General features: G+C 35.3%; 1 protein-coding gene across 14 annotated transcripts in view; it reads left to right on the top strand.

The window, feature by feature from the left end:
* LOC109398038 (potassium voltage-gated channel protein Shab) overlaps positions 1-16,721 on the top strand; it is a 382,157-nt gene extending 365,436 nt beyond the window's left edge. For 12 of the 14 annotated variants that reach the window (XM_029874584.2, XM_062852564.1, XM_062852565.1 and 9 more), the window contains 4 exons: positions 705-901; positions 1,788-2,061; positions 2,126-2,304; positions 11,601-16,721. In XM_029874584.2, the coding sequence (XP_029730444.2) occupies positions 705-901; positions 1,788-2,061; positions 2,126-2,301 (647 nt within the window). In that variant the 3' untranslated portion in view covers positions 2,302-2,304; positions 11,601-16,721. Of the gene's footprint in view, positions 1-704; positions 902-1,787; positions 2,062-2,125; positions 2,305-11,600 lie in introns of those variants that run through there. The other 2 variants (XM_029874586.2, XM_029874595.2) reach the window with 2 other exon arrangements.
* The last annotated feature ends 499 nt before the right edge of the window (positions 16,722-17,220 follow it).

Genomic DNA, 17,220 nt, shown 5'->3' with positions numbered 1-17,220 from the left:
TTTGAAAAATTAAATTGAGCATTTTTTTTTCGTTTGTTAGAAAATTAAAAAAATAAAACTCATAGTTATCATTTATTTTAGTTTTTTTAGATTTTTATCAAAAGTTACAAATCTGTTTTAGTTCGTTAGTACGATACATGTCGTTTTTATAGTATGTCACAACGCATACTGGGGACATTCTCCAACGATTTTGTTACCAAAGGGGTCACTTTTAACAAGTTAAGAAAACTATCACAACAAGCAGATCGTCAACTTCGATAAATAACTTCAAATGTTTTCACAACTCATCTTTACTTATAGTTAAAACTGTTGATTTCCTGTTAGATACGTTTAAATGCTAGAACTCTAGATAATAGCAAACAAACACTACACAATACACGTTGAGTTATAAATGTAAACCACGAAATGTTTTCGTTTTCAAAATGAGTAGATGTAGCCCGAATATAACAGTGCTAAGATAGTTTCTAGAAATTCAAACATCGAAGTTAAACCATTAACATTTCATCTGTGTTGTCTCTTTTTTACTTTTCTCTCTTTTGCATCCGTCAACTTCATCAATAATGTTGCGACCTGATCGTAAACATTTATTTCCGAATATCATCCATCACTGCAAATGCCAAAATTGTGCGACCCATTTCGAATCCAACCAACCAAAAAACCAAACAAAAAAATGATTGCTCATTTGACCACTAAATCAACCGCAGGTAAAGATGATACTAAAAAGTTATCGTTGTCCATAGATTCGATAGAAACGTCACCTCAGTTAGAAACGCATCGGCGATCGAAATCGATCCTAAAAAATAAATCAGAAGCGTCGAGACTCTTGTCCGATCCAGAAAGCGAAAGACTATTGGCAGACAATATGTCTGGATCCGGGGTCTCGGACAACGGTGCCAATATGGTAAATTTGATTTTTGAATGTCGTTTGAATGAACATAACTTGTTTTAGCTCCCCGCCCCTTTTTTCCCCCATTCTACTTGAAGCGAGTTTCTAGTTCTTTGGTTTTGTAACAGTTTGTTCTAGTGATTTTTGAAAACCAGTTCGTTCTCCAAATAGCATTCAAAATATGTACATGCTCTTCTTTTGAAGGTTCCCAGAAACCTTTTATTTAGATTTCTTAGTCAGTTTTATAAACCGTTAGCTAAACTGATGCCTTACCAGGCTCAGCATAGAATTTTGAATTTTGTTGGCTTAGTTTTTGTTTTGTTTGTACAATATATTTAAAAATGTGTTTTTCGGTCTAGTTTTTGTCTCCTCTATAGCTTAGCTCGGATGTTATCACCAAACGTTTTAACGCGATCTGTGTCCAATTTTTCCAGTTTTTGTTTTCATTGCACGGCTGTTGTTGAATGTTTCAAAGCCTTACTCGCCAAAGGTTTTTATAGCACTGTTCTAGATACATCTGTGTGTACCTACTGACTGTAATTAGCTCCTGTGTGCAAGAGAATTAGGCTTTTTAATGTTTAAAAGTTCTAGTATTGATAATAAATAACAACAGAGAGAAGTTCATTTATAGTTAAAATAAATATAATTAGGAAATTGGTTCCTTAAACCAATAAAAAAGGAGATACATTTATTCGTTTATAAATATTTTCACAGAAAGTTGTATCATATATCATGTTCCCTATTTGAACCCTGAGAATGAGCCTAATTCTCCTCCACAACCTTGTTGTATTTACATAGTTTCCATCTATTGTAAGCATAAAATTACTCGATCAAAACTAATGCTGTTACTTTCGACTTTGCCCTTTCAATCACTCGGGATCACCCGCATACACCCAAGCAGGGGAGCGACTCAAATACTGACTACTCCGGAAGCACAATGATCGCCACCTCGATTACCCCGATAGCACAGCGACATCGACTGGTACACCAGCGATCGACACCGGCCTCGCTGGGCAGCAAAGCAGCGGCCAAGTTCCAGCAGCCACGCTTCTCCCAGGAGGAGTTCGCCCGGCAGAACAAACCACAGCTGACTCGGGGCGTCGGTATCGGTACCTACGTCGATCATCTGACCGGTGATCGTCGGTTAGAGACGGGCACTAGGGAGAGCAGCACAGGTATGCATAGTACGTTCGTAGTGTGTGCCGAAACTTCACAGTGAAAAAAATCCTATCATTTTAGAATCGGAAACGGCATTCTCAACATATCTTGCAGCTAGTAATAGTAACAATAAAGACAAAACATCGTTCGCCGGCAGTAGTTTAACGTCAAGTGATGAAAGCAAGACGACCACGAGTAGGGGGAACTCCGTGGAAAACCACGGTGGAAGTAGCGGCTATGGAGCATCGTCATCGTAGCAGGTAGGCCAATTGAGGTTGAGGTTAAGGTTCAACAATTCTTAAGAATTGATTAAATACTACAGCTGCACTGTAAAAAACATGCAGGCATAACTTTTCCACAAAACTTGATATGCACTGTCTATAATAATAGGATAATAGGATCTCCAGTTAGCCTAGTGGTTGAGGCTATGGATGCCAATCCGGAGACGGCGGGTTCGATTCCTGTTCCGGTCGGAAAACTTTTCTCGACTCCCTGGGCATAGTGTATCATTGCACTTGCCACACAATGTACAAATTCATGCAATGGCAGGCAAATAAAGCCCTTCATTTAATAACTGAGGAAGTGCTCTAAGAAAACTAAGTTGAAGAGAGGCAGGTCAAGTTTCAATGCGAACGTCGAGCCATAAAGAAGAAGAAGATGAAGATAATAATAGGAATCATGCGGTGGAATAAAATCCTTTTTCTTAGTGCAATTGGTCAAGATATGAGACAAAGATGTTAAATTGTTAATTTTAACAACTTTGTAGAGCAGAGTACCAAAAACATAATAATTAATTCATTATTTAAAAATATGATCTAAACTAAAAGGTATAATTAACTCAGTGACAATGATTTTTCTCGATTTAACTTAACGTTTATGGTTTTTTTTTTTTCAAGCACTTCAAAACAGTGCAAACTCTGAATCCACCTTGATCTGCGATACCATCCTTACCAGCTCATCTATCGTTTTTCAGCTGGTTGATACCATACTTAACTTCCTTCAAAGTAGGAGTTGGTTCACTTTCGTCCCCTGCTCCACTGACACAGTCGTACCTACAAACTCAGCATTGTAAAACATAATTAAGTATACCTTGTTTCATATAGAACGTGATTAAAACATAAGAAAGATGTTGCATAGACTCCACGTTCTGTGCTTTTTTTTCAGTCGTAGAGCAGTCTGAAAAACAGGATTTATTGTTTCAAACTAAACCGTTGATACTGGTCATATTAGTCAAAGTGATCCCTCTGTGAGACATGTTGTGTTACTTGTGTATAAGTAAGAAATCATTCGAACAGGTGGCACTGGGGTGAAAAAAAATATTTTGCTTATATCTAGACAAAGTGAAGAAATGTAGAGATGGTTTCTTCAACAAAACCGATCAATTATTGACAAATAATAGCTCTTGTGTCGAAAAGATATCCAGTAAAAAAAATGCCATACTAGATGTAATTTATGTCATAGATATCTTGGTTTACAATCAAAGCCTCTCGCAATAATGTATTTATGGGAGCATCCATTAAGTACGTCACGCTAAAAATTTGAATTTTCAACCTTTCTTCCAACAGTGTTTGAAATCGATGATTTTGCGATCAAAATTATATAACTTTTTTTGATTTGGGGGCTGTTCATAAATCACGTAGACCAAATTTTGCCCATATCAGACCCACCCCCTCCTCCCTCGTAGACTTTTGTCCATACAAAAAATTTGAAATTTTTATGGAGCGTGGACTTTGGCCAGACCCACCCACCCTCCAAGAAGTCCACGTGATTTATGAACGGCCCTTTGTTTTAGAGGTTTGGCTACAAAGTTTTTCAGCATGTTAAAAGACGTCCTTTGATAAAATGTAATTGATAATTGATTCTCCTAGAAGTGAGATAAATAAAATATTTTTTTCTAGAAAAATAAATAGAGATGTCTTCAGTATGTTAATGCTCTACCTCTTACGGTTTTCGAGATATGGGGTGTTTTGTGTGAAGTACCCCTAAAACTAGTTTTTTAGTGTAACTTCAACAGATAAAATCCTACAGTTTTGTGACCTTCCACAAACTTGTTCAAGATATCAAAATACACATTTCTTTCGGAGATGTGAAGTCAGTATAACTCAATACAAAAAAGTTATTGGCAAATTTACCATATTTGTAGGTCGGTAATTGAATTGGCTTAGTCGGTAATTGAAAGATCAAACTGTTTACTATCACTTGGAGGTGGAACCCTCGTGGGCAATAGTGGGAAAGTTGATTTAACCCGGGAGCGGTCCCGTCGTGTACTGAGTACACGCACCTGGAAGAACGCACGCTCGTGAAACACAGCGTGATCATGGTGTCGTTGGGGGTGGTCGAAGACGCGGCACTGCTGGAGGGTTAAATACAAGACAAAACTTATTATTTTACATGCAATACAAGAAAAGTAATTTTTACTGCATTGCGTAACTTCCGGCAATATTTTTACAATATTTTTTATTTGCCACACAGCATGTTTTAATTATTGATTTTTAATTCCTATTGATTATTATTAAATGGTCAGGCAATATTTGATGAATTTTCGCCAATTTTCGCTGTTCGTTTGTTTTTTCGGGGCAATACTCAAGTTCTTTAATGCTGGTAATAGGAAAAAGGAAATATAAAACTGTTCAAGGTCTGCATGTGTTTATATTTATTTTATTTGTATTCGTTGTTTGACTTTTCAACTTCGGACATCAGGAGAAACTTTGCTTTGCCTTTCGCTGTTTTTTACAGCGTTCATCAACGAATTTAACTTACAACTAGGAAGCAATTGGAATAGATCAGATATCAATATATAACAAGCTGTGACAGGAAATAATGGGAAAATATTGTTTTAAACCTAATTTTCATTCTCTTGACGTTAACCAATTACTTGTTTTAACGTCCCAACGTCTGTATCAGATTATTTCTTCATGAGTATTTTTTCATATTTTTCATAGTAGCGCCTCAAGCTGAAGACCAAGAGCATTATCAAACCGTTGAAAATCAAATTTAATATCAAATTGCACATTTGATATAAACGATTCATTTTATTTTCTTTTGAAATTGCATTGATTTCACCAATAATGTAAAATTACAGCTGTGTTATTTAGAAAATTCAATAAGAATATATTCTGCAATTTATCATTCCCCTACATTTCTTTCTTTGGGAGTTTGTCCCACTTGCTTGAAATTTTACATGCAGTTTTTCTCCGTGCATTAATCATGAAATGTTGCTAAAAGTTCCACCCTCTAATACCCTACCCCCGCATAAAAATAACACATTTAATATTTTGACCATTGTAGCCATTTCATTTTATGACTTTTGGGCAGGCAGTCAATTGATAGTCATTCCTTGGGAATGTACTTATGTTGTCATAAGTTTGAAGAAATTTTTTACTTTTATTTAGAATTAGTTTTAGTTATAGCTCTCGGGTTATAACAATATTTTCTTCCGATTTTTCAATTTTTAGTGATAAAAATTCACTGTTCTGTGCAAAAATATTGTAAAGTAACGCAATGCAGTAAAAATTACTGCGAGGTTCTGAATTATATTTTTTTTTCTTATAGAACATGTAAAATAAAATGTTTTCGTCTTGTATTTAATCAACTTTACCACTATTGCCCACAAAGATTTCCACCCCAAGTATATATGGTAAAAGTCGAATCTTTCCGACTGAGCCATCTGCGGCATTTTGCGCCGGAAATAGTTACTTAAGGCGAAACTGGAAGCATTTCCTCATTTTTTTTGGTTTTTGATTTTTTATTAAATTACGAAGCAATATTTTCAAAATCGGTTTTCGTGCACATGTAGAGTATGGATCAGGGTATCTTCTGAATTTTTTAATCGGTAGAAAATGTTTTTCGTTTTTAAGTGAAATTTTGTTCAAAAATCGTTTCCTTAAAAACGAAAAACATTTTCAACCGCGTAAAAAAATCAGAAGATACCCTGATCCATACTCTACAATCTACATGTGCACGAAAACCGATTTTGAAAATATTGCTTCGTTATTTAATAAAAAATCAAAAACCAAAAAATGAGGGAATGCTTCCAGTTTCGCCTTAAGGTGAAATTTGATCTAAAAATAAATTTGCCAAAAACTTTTTTGTATTGAGATATACTGACTTAACATCTTCGAACGACTGTAGGAATTTATCTGTTGAAGTTACACAGAAAAAAAACTAGTTTTAGGGGTACTTCTCACAAAACACCTCATACCTCGAAAACCGTAAGAGGTGGAGCTTTGACATGTTCTACGAAATATTTTCTCTTATTATGGGCTAAAACTTTGCTGTTGTCTCACCTCTAGGAGGATTTATCATCAATTACATTTTATCAAAACTATTATCTCACTTCTAGGGGAATTATTAATTAATTACATTTTATCAAAGGACACCATTTAACTTGCTGAAGAACTATGTAAAACACGCCAAACCTCTAAAACTAACCAAAAAAAGTTGTTTTTTTTTATTTTGATCGCAAACTCTTCGATTTTGAACACTGTGCTTTCTCCCCCTTTCGTAAGGGTACTCAAGCAGGAACGAATAACTGGCACATAACTGCAGCATACCAACGTCAGGTATCATACCAAGACAAGGTATTGGTCGGTTATCCTAATATTTGAAATACCCTATTTAGGTATTGTGTAAGCATTGAGTCACCGACAAAGTATACCTCAATGAGTTATTGGTTTGGTATTGAGGATACCTCAATTATGTAATTATGGAAAGATCAGGTATTGCAATACCTGATGTCATTGTTCACGTGTTATTCGTAGAACACACACTAATAATTATATTTTAGGTATTTTACCTCTTATTTACCTCTTATTACCTCATTCAGGATGTAAGTACAGTCGAGTCTCCTATTAGACGCTGCCACCCACTTCATGCCCACCTCAATTCCTCAGCTGTCTTGCATCCAATCCAGCTGATTTTTGAGTGCACTTACTTACTATAGACTCGTTACATACAAAAAATGAAATAAATTGGTTAGAAGACAGCCTGGAAAACGCTTTGGGCGTGAAGTGGGAGGCAGCGTCTAATAGGAGACCCGACTGTGTTGGGTTTTGCGTACCTGAGCTTGGTATTCTGCAGCTATTTTCTCCTGCTTGGATATTAATACTTATTACATTGACTTGCAAACATTCAAAAAACCTCGAAAATTTCTGTCATTGTCAATGAACTTTGGTGGATTTCTACTAGAACATTTTTCACAGCTCTACTTAGGCGGATACAAATTTAATTTTGACTTTTTATTTCCCCCTCCTTCAAAAATTTTGAGCCAGATTTTACATTTTGAGAGGGGGCAGATAAAAAATATTTATCAAAATATCTGGTCTCTCTAAAAATTCTTTAACAAATCCGATGAGTTTTTAATATTTTTCAGATTTAATGCTTTATTATTTTTATCCCCCTCGAACAGCCAAAGAGAGATGGGACAAAAAGTGAAATAAATATTTGTAATGGCCTTATATGAGTAAAAACATATCCCCTATATGAAGGGCCCCCACAACACTGTGGCCCCGGGCCCCCACATTTGTTAAGCCGGCCCTGGTTATACCAATCAAAATCAAATCTACTTTGGCGACTACTTTTAGCCGCAGTCAAAGATACGCGACGCGCGAGATAGTCACTCTAAAAAAACATAAGGTGTTGTACCATTTGGGCAGGTGTACCTATTTTGGGTATTTGCCGCTATAACTAAGTCAATTTCAAACCAATTAATGTGAATTTTTGTATGGGGTTGGATACTAGTACGTATCTGTTCCAAACATCAAGTTATAGGTATAAAATTGACTTGGCAATCGCTACAAGTGTCCAGAATAGGGTACACCTACCCAAATGATACAAGACCCTACTTGTTTTCAAATGTTCCAACATGTCGAAGCATTTCAACACCACGAAAAGCGAATATAGAAGAATAAACGGCAACATACCAAAGTCAGGTATTATACCAAGACAAGGTATTGGTTAGTTATCCTGGTATTGAGTTTATTTTGCTATTGTATAGGTATTGAATCACACACAAAAAATACCTCTACGAGTTCTTGGAGCCTGCTTATTGTATCCGTTAAAGAAGCTGGGAAGGCGAAGGTCACTAGGTCGATTGATTATCGAGACGAATTGCAATTCAGAATTTTTGGAGCTAGAAACGGAATGGTTTTAAATCTAGTAAACCTTCCAATAAGAAGTTACTACTTCTATAATACTTATATTGTTCTATAGTGCATCTTTGAGAAATTTTCATTAAAGCCAAATTTAAATGAAACTCTTTGGGCAATGAAAAATAAAAATTGTGGATATTTTCATCACTTGTTAATGCGTTTCAAACAATCTGCTATGCAACAATTGGCTTTGAAATCCTATGTAATTTTATGTTTTTAGTTAAAATTGAAGTATTCAAAATTTGTTCAAATATGTTTGAAAAAAAAAACAACTCAAATAAAGAGAACTCACTATGCATAGCATATAAACATAAATTGATGTACCATAAATCAGGCCAAATATTTTAATAGGTCCTATCTGCATTTGAGAGGCTCTCTTGGTTCACTTTCTCTTTCAATTATTGCAATGTGATGGTAAACTTTTCAACTATTTTTGCAGTACAAGTCAAAAGGCGATTGTTTTGACCTTCGTTCAATGGAAGGAGATAATCAAAATACAAATAAACGGCTGAGATATTAACGAAAGAGAGGGAAACCAAAGAGAGCCTCTCTTCTGCAGATTGGACCTTTAGACATGTTTAGCCTGAAATAGTTATTTATGTAACGAGTTGCAAAAAGTTGATCAATGGGAGCGGACCTGGTGTGGTGGATAGAACACAAGACTATCACGCCGAGGACTTGGGATCGAATCCCACTCCCGACATACTCACAAAATGTGGGATCTTCCTTCGGAGGGGAAGTAAAGCGTGGGTCCCGAGATGAACTAGCCTACACACTTAATTTTGATTACCGAGTTCGGTAATTTTTTGACGAGATTAAAACTGCTGAGCACCGAACTCGTTCAGCAAAAATGCATTGTTTACCTTTTCCATACGATTTTGACAGTTGTTTTACTGAACCTCAGTAAAATCGATTACCGAAACTACCGAGATCGTACTGCTGTTATAATCTCGTCAAAAAAGTACCGAACAGGTAATTCAGAAATAAGTGTGTAGGGTTAAAAATCTCGTTAATACCGACAAAAAAACACGAGTAGTACATAATTACATAAATACGAAGAGTGCTGAAAATATCGAGTTGTGCAACGAGTTGTCGAGTTCTATACAAAAATTTATGCAATATTTTTTTCATAATGCAACCCATTTGAGTTGCATAATGTTCATAATGCAACTGAAATGTGTTATATTATGAACATTATGCAACTATGTTTCATTATGCAACTCATTTCAGTTGCAAATGAACCAGTTCGGAAAAATTGACCACAATGATACCAAAATGAGTTATATAAAATGTAAATCCTAGGAGGTGAACCAGCCTGTGGCTGAAAGCCTCACTAATAAAGAAATATTAAAAAAAATGTAAATTATGATACTGAATTGCATAAAAAATAATTTTATACAGATAATTACACAGCGCAACATTTGTTTGTCTCAAGAGCAAACTTATGTGTCTCTGACAGATTTTGGGCCGCTGAATCCGCTCCAGCATGTCACAATTTTGAGCTATACCTCAATTTATAGAGCAAAATTTGCGCTTTTGGGCTATTTTGATTGCAAGCCATTAAGCATGGAAACATTTTTTTCAACCAATCAAAGCATATATTGGTCAATTAACATCTAAATTAACGACTCATGTAAAATATTTCGTTTTACCAAATCGAATTTGATAGTTTTGAACGATTTATGTTAGGTACGATATTTCCCATACAAGTCACCCTTCAAAAGTTGCATGCGAGTTTACATACTGTCATAAAATGGTTAAATCTATCAAATTTGATTTGGTAATACGAAATATTTTGCATGAGTCGTTTATTTAGATGTTAATTGAGCAATTTATGCTTTGATTGGTGTAATTAAATATTTCCATGCTTAATGGCTTGCAGTTCATATAGCCGAGGCGGTAAACGCACGGGTATTCAGCATGACCATGCTGAGGGTGACGGGTTCGATTCCCGGTCGGTCCAGGATCTTTTCGTAAAGGAAATTTCCTCGACTTCCTTGGGCATAGAGTATCTTCGTGCCTGCCACACGATATACACATGCAAAATGGTCATTGGCAGAGGAAGCTCTCAGTTAATAACTGTGGAAGTGCTCATAGAACACTAAGCTGAGAAGCAGGCTTTGTCCCAGTGAGGACGTTACGCCAGGAAGAGGAGAGGAGAGGAGGAGGCTTGCAGTCAAAAAGCCCAAAATCGCATATTTTGCCCTATAAATTGAGGTATAGCTCAAAATCGTGAGGTGCTAGAGCAAATCTGAGCCCGGATTCGGATTCAGCGGCCCAAAATCTGTCAGAGACACATAAGTTTGCTCTTGAGACAGACCAAAAGTTAATTTTTGTTATGCTGTGTTATTATGGGTAGCTAAATCAACTCAGTTCAGCTCGACGAACTCGCTTTGATATGCAGAATTTCATGGAAAAATACATGTTCTAACATAAAACGTCAATGTAATATGTTCTGCACGATATCTCCAGTCATGTTTGTAATCCATAGATTTCGGTCTGTGAATAATGTGTGGGTTTCAAGTTTTTTTTTGCAGGATTATCCAGGTAGAAAATATTACTTTCAGTTATATATAAAAAATACGGGTCCCCTAAAATTCCAAACTTATACAATTTTAAACTGTGACCCCCAGTCTTGTTAGAGATCACATTCATTTGAACTTTTTCGTCGATATTCGGCCTCCTTTGTCTCCGACATTCGCTAGTGTGCAATCAAACTACTGTACGAAACAAAAATGTCAAACGAATGCACTTCACCACGATAGCGTCTTCGGGAGACGGTTCGGATTTTGTTATTCCTGTCTTCTTCCATAATGAGAGCTGTGTTGGCCAAATGTGTGTCGTATTCAATGCAACATACAAGAATAAACTAATACTAACATTCATAATCGGAATTGGCTGCAAATCTATGCGAAAAGCTTGAGTTAGACAAATGTCATCGTTTCAGACGATAATGATTTGACGCTTTCTTATGTTTATTGAACTTCGTTCCACCGCTTGTGTTGTGTGTAAGAGGTAACGGTAGCGCACGAATGTAACCAAGCAAGCTGACACCCGACTGCACCAAATGAAGGTAGTGAAAAGTGTCGAATGTTTACAAGACTGGTGACCCCAGTACTTATATTTTAAAAATATAAAACTAAAAAAACTGTTACATGAAAAAACATAATAAAAAAATGGCTAGTTTTCATAAATATCGCGTTTTACGGTCATCAACAATAAGTGCCAAAAAAATATTTTTTTTTTTTTTTTATTTGAATGTAATCGTTGATAAGGCTGTTTAATATTACATACCCGTCTGTAATGTTTAAACAGACCTTTACGTGGTTGTTCACATTATTTTGTATACGTACGCCATTCACCTCTAGGTAAATCAACCCTTCTTTCACTTTTTCATCTATTTACAGGAAGTTCCAAAGATCCACCTCAACGAAAAATACTAAGAATCTAGATCATGTTAAGCCAAAATCGTGTAAATACGCCACCCAGCTCGTTCGTTGAACGGAAAACTCTACAAACAAACCAAAGACATAAATAATTATGAAGGGAAATCCTCACCGAACAAACTGAAGCATGTGCCGACAAAAACAGATACCAAAACTGGATTAGAAAACCCATTGTCATTGTTAGCGAAGAGAACACAAAAACGAAATAGTAGCGACAAAATCAATTGCAACACAAACTAAACTAAGATCTTTTAAAGACATTCGAACTAGGAAAGTAAAAATATTTAATTTTAAACATTTGCCTCTGCAAAGGCATTAACGAAACCATTCAAAAATATATCATTTCGAAACCTAAAAGATATACTAGACATTTATGTTGGAAAGGCGGAAAGATATTAGTCGTCACAGTCAAACACTGATCGTCAAATGCATCGATTATATCGTCAATCGCACTCTACTAGGCTAAACACAGATATTTAAACGGAGAAAAACCAAATAACACGTGGATCACCTTTCCATCGTAACGTTCAGCAAGAACGATCTTAAGAGATCCCATCATCATAAGCAGCAGCAGCAACAACCGAATAACGTTACAAGTAGTGTACAGCTAGCTTCAGCGAAGCATTTCTGCATCTACTTGCGCAGGACTCCATCTAGCGAAGTGCCATTCACTCCTCGCCTCTATGTAGGCTGCGTGCATGGCACGCAGAGGGTGCCATCAGCTCACCATAGAGCACGTGCTAGCTCGCTCAGCTATTGTACCGCAATCGTCGCCATTTTGTTTCGATAGAAGACGTAAAAACGGCTGTTTTTGGTCTAGTCAGCTACGTTAGAAATGCATATTGTTTATGTTTTGTAAATATCGATTTAAAGAGACAGAACGATTTAGTCAGTGCACAGATGAAAATTAAGATTGAAGAAATATTAACGATTAATAAGACTTGAATTACAAGCTAAGTTTTATCCCACGTTTTTCTCGAACAAAACCCATCTTACAGAAGATGAAAATAACTGATAAATTTCAGGCATATGCGAGTGATATTTGTTTCTAAAAGAAAGCAAACTTTTGATTGTACATTTTCCACTTCAAAACGTTTATTGAAGAACTGTTTGTAAAATTTCGAAAGCAGAGTGAAAAAAAGTCGCCATTTTCAGGACAAATACGGGGATGTACAGTAGGAAAGAGATAGATAATTCCGCCGTTTTCTCAGATGAAACCCGAAAATTTATACGTGTATATTTTTTTAAACCGATGAGTGAGATGTCTCTTCATTACCAGTGCTGTGCTTGTCTCGTTGGAATCGGTTCTTATAATGGCACTCACGATGAAAACATAATCATAGTAAGAATTAACATTTTATTTTTGTCTGTGCTACAGTTTTCTCCTGGTTTTGTGTCACAACCAATGGCTTCTTTAAACCTACCACCAGGTGGAGTTGGTCCAATTTGTAATTGCAAAGTTTCCAAAACTAAAATAGAACTTTCTTTCACCAAACTGGTCAACAAATTTAAGAAAACAAGAATGTCATAGGTTTTAATGTTTGTTTGTCTCAATTAAGACAATCGGACATCCTCATTTTCTTCATTTTGTTTATCTTTCTGGAGAAAAGTGCAGTTTATGAAAAAATACTCAATTGACCATTTTTGAAGGTAAAGATGTTATAAATTATCAAGTGATTATTTGAATCATTTGACTACAGATGTCGTAAGGTTTTATGAAAAATGGTGAAGTATATAGCTTATTTGAGATGAGTTGATTAACTGTTTGTCTCATCACTATAACCTTTTTTCCATTGTAACTAATTTCAAGATAAGTTGTTTTCAAAGTTAGTTATGTTCTTAAAAAAATTGAAAAAAGTACCATTCGTTTGATTGAATACGAAGCTAACCATTTAAAAAAACTCAAAAACAGTTAAATTCTGAACAATTTTGGTGCATTCCAAAAAAAAATTACCTCTTATTGAACATTGTTTTTGAAAGCTGATAATGTAGTCTGCCGCGATTTTTTGTCTATCCCTTATAATAGTGTTTAAATTCTCTAATAAACTAAAATCTAGACGAACATTTGAAAAGGGCCTATCTGCTTTGCGTTAACAAACATGTTTTGTCTCTGCAGGGCCTATCTGCATCCAACCACGCACATCAACACCCTTATCAGAAAGATTGTTCTTCAAGCTATCTGTTAAGGGTGTTGATGTGAGTAAGTGGGCCCTACAGAGACAGAAACATGTTTGTTTACGAAAAGCAGATAGGCCCTTTTCAAATGTTCGTCTTGAAATGTAAGAATCGATTCCATCGAAAACATTCTTCTATCCTTTTTCGGTTCAAAAAAGAACATCGTCTTCGTATAAACCATTTTTCTCAAAACTCAGACAACCCAAAAATTAAATCAAGGATCGTCCTGGACAATCAATTGTTTGCATTGTGGTGAACTATCAAATCAAAAACTGATAAATACATAATCTAGGCAACAGCGGTTGATTTATTATTGACGGAAAACTTTGAAATCCGACTTTCTTGTTACGACTTTTACCCCATTTCTATGAAAAAGATGTATTCACACCTTCAATCATAACCAAAAAGAGAACAATCACCCTAAGAGCAACTTATTCCGTGTCTCACTAATACCGACAATGCACGCTTTCTCGAATCAAACAACTTTCACTTTATCCGACCGTATGCCCCAATAGCAACGTATGGAAATCGACATGCATTATTCGAAAGCAATACAATCTCTAATATAAAGTAATGCATAATTTCCATGGAAAAACCCAAAGATGATCGCCGATACCAAACGAAACATTTATACAATATAAACTATTTCAACAACAGGAATTCTACAACAGCAACAACAACAACTATAGCTATTGCTTGGTATTCCGTTCCAAATCGTAGCACGTTTTCTACCTGTTTTGCGGAGAAATAGTGTTTGAAGTCTTGGAAATTTACCGGCATCACTTCTGTACTTAAAAAATGTTATTTAACGAAAAAAAACTACAAAACGAAGGAAAAGTTTGAAAAATAGTTCGCAACGGGGTTGTCTAGAGTTAAGTCACGAATCAAACGAGATGTAAGCTTCTTCGCCATCTCTCTTTTTCGGAAAGAAATACAAAAATAATTTATAACAAAAAAGTAAAAAGAAACTTTTTCAAAGAAAAAAACAAAAGCAAAAACAAGATAAATATAAAAAACAAGAACATAAAAAAATGATGGCTTATATCTGTGATTTAATTAAATTAAATAATAAAGGTAAACAAACATGTTGGTGAACATTGTAAATTAAATAAAAAATAAATTTAAAACTATGTTAACATTGAAATATAACAAAAATGTGCTTTTTAAATATTTTCGATTCAAAGACATTATATATACACATAAAAAGGACAAAAAAAACTGTAAAAAGCGACTACCACACAGAAAAAAAAACAGCCGAAATCGTTTAGATTGTAACAACCCAGGAAGAAAAGAGAAATACATTATATTACAAATGCTTATATATGAATGTGTAAAAAAACTAAATCTATAGAAGAAGAAAACCAATGCTAGGTGATAAGAGTAAGTAAGTGAACCAAAAAAGCACACACACAACAAATCAAGTAGAAAAATGCGTCGTTAGATTCTACATACCGGCAGTGTCGACAGTGCACGTACATACACACACACAAAAAAACAAACACTCACACTCACAAAACGTCCACGAATACGGTGGAAATCGAATATCATTTCGCATCATGACATCGGTTCGTACTCTAAGTTTAAGAAAACACACGCTAGTCATTAGGCTTAAGAAACGAATTAGGTGAAGACCGCTTACGGTACATATAGCAAATAGGTAAAAAAGAGCGGTTGGATATTACTATGAATATTTTCTTTTTATTATCTTTATTAACGAGATTTTCAGCCCAGGGCTGGTTCATCTCGGTCATATGAATATATATTATTTTGTTTATTTTTGACTAGTTTTTGTTTGTTCGTTAGTTGGTTATTTCTTTCGAGAATATCGTTTTCTTATGTTTGTTTCTATGTTATGCTCTAGCTCTAATTGTTATGTAAATTTTTGAATAAAGAAATTTATTTCAGAGCTTTAAAAAATGTGTTGTAATTTATTTTAGTTTTAGTTCATCCTTTTCAATCAAAATTTATTTTTTAGAGGTACTGAACATGAACACTGTAATACTGCCGTGAATCGCATATCAGTCCCATTTGCATAGGAAATCCAGCAAAGATGGGACTGATATGCTTCACGGCAGAATAGTATTTATGATATGATGTTCATCTCATATGTTTTTTTTTTTTTACATTTAACATATAATTGTTTATAATGTTTATACCAGATTGTCTGGTAAGTTCGATAAAAATCATGAATTCCTTTTGAATATTTACAACTTACTTTGAATAATAGTTTGTTTTGGATGCCTATTCCGTATGGACCCCAAGCATGTTCTACATCGCGATTCTTCAATTTCAATTCTGAATCTGTACGCAAACTGGCACAATTTTTTTTTAGTTATTGTGTGTACTCAGGAACTTGTTCAAATTCTGCATATGCATATGCAGAATCTGCTCCCATATGGGAGTGGTTTGATGAATCACCCTTCGGTGGATTTTGTACTAGAATAAGACGTGGCAAACAGTTAGGCAGTTAACATTGATCCTATATTTTGAACCTCTTTACGTAGTTTCGAACAAGTTCAGCATGAGTCTAATTGGAGGTCTTCAGAATATTATGAATATATTTTGCTCTTGAGCAATCGGAAAGCTTCACTCGGAAGTTTATCCGAACAAAATAGCTTGAATTTATTTACCACGGAAAGTAGAACTTTTGATTACATGGCACATACAATAATAACGCCTTGAACACATTTTATTCTAAGTGGCGTGGAAATCTAACTAGGGTCTTGTACCATTCGGGCAGGTATACCTATTTTGGGCACTTGCGTTTTAACTGAGTCGATTTCAAACCAATTTTTTGCATGGGATTAAATACTGTACGTTAGTGGCGTAGCCATGGGGAGGGTTTTAGTGTTAAAACCCTTCAGAGCTTTTTTTTGGAACAAATTTATCAGAATAAAACTCTCACTGTTGAACTCAGATTTTATTCCAAATCCTTCCTAACCAAACTGAGTTATATTTCCAAATTTCAGGCAATTTGGCCCAGAAAACCCCCCCATGACGAAGAGAACAAACCTGCCGATAATACCCTTCGTCACCCTATATGACCTCATTGTTCACTGCTTTTTTTGAAATATGAGTGTCAATTTAAAAAAAATGTATCATTGGCCGCCGAAAACCCCGAAATTACTCTCTATGTTTGGCGTGAGATTTTAGGAGCTGTTCATCATCAGTACCTCTCATATACCTCTATAACTTTTTTATTCAAATATAATTTAAACCCATCACTACCATTACGACGTGCAGCATCTTGTGAGCAACACTAAATTTAGGAACAACTGAAAACTAACAAAAAACGAGCGCGGTTTAGTAACGTCCTAATTTCCAAATAAAGAAACCAAAATCGAAAATTTTAGGCGAGATAATCACTAAAAATAAACTTTTCGGCATACCAAAAAATACCCTTGAA

The sequence above is a fragment of the Aedes albopictus genome, chromosome 2, assembly GCF_035046485.1.
Source record: "Aedes albopictus strain Foshan chromosome 2, AalbF5, whole genome shotgun sequence".
Classification (NCBI taxonomy): domain Eukaryota; kingdom Metazoa; phylum Arthropoda; class Insecta; order Diptera; family Culicidae; genus Aedes; species Aedes albopictus.
Note: the sequence above shows the minus strand (reverse complement) of the source record. Positions and strands in the feature narration are given on the sequence as shown.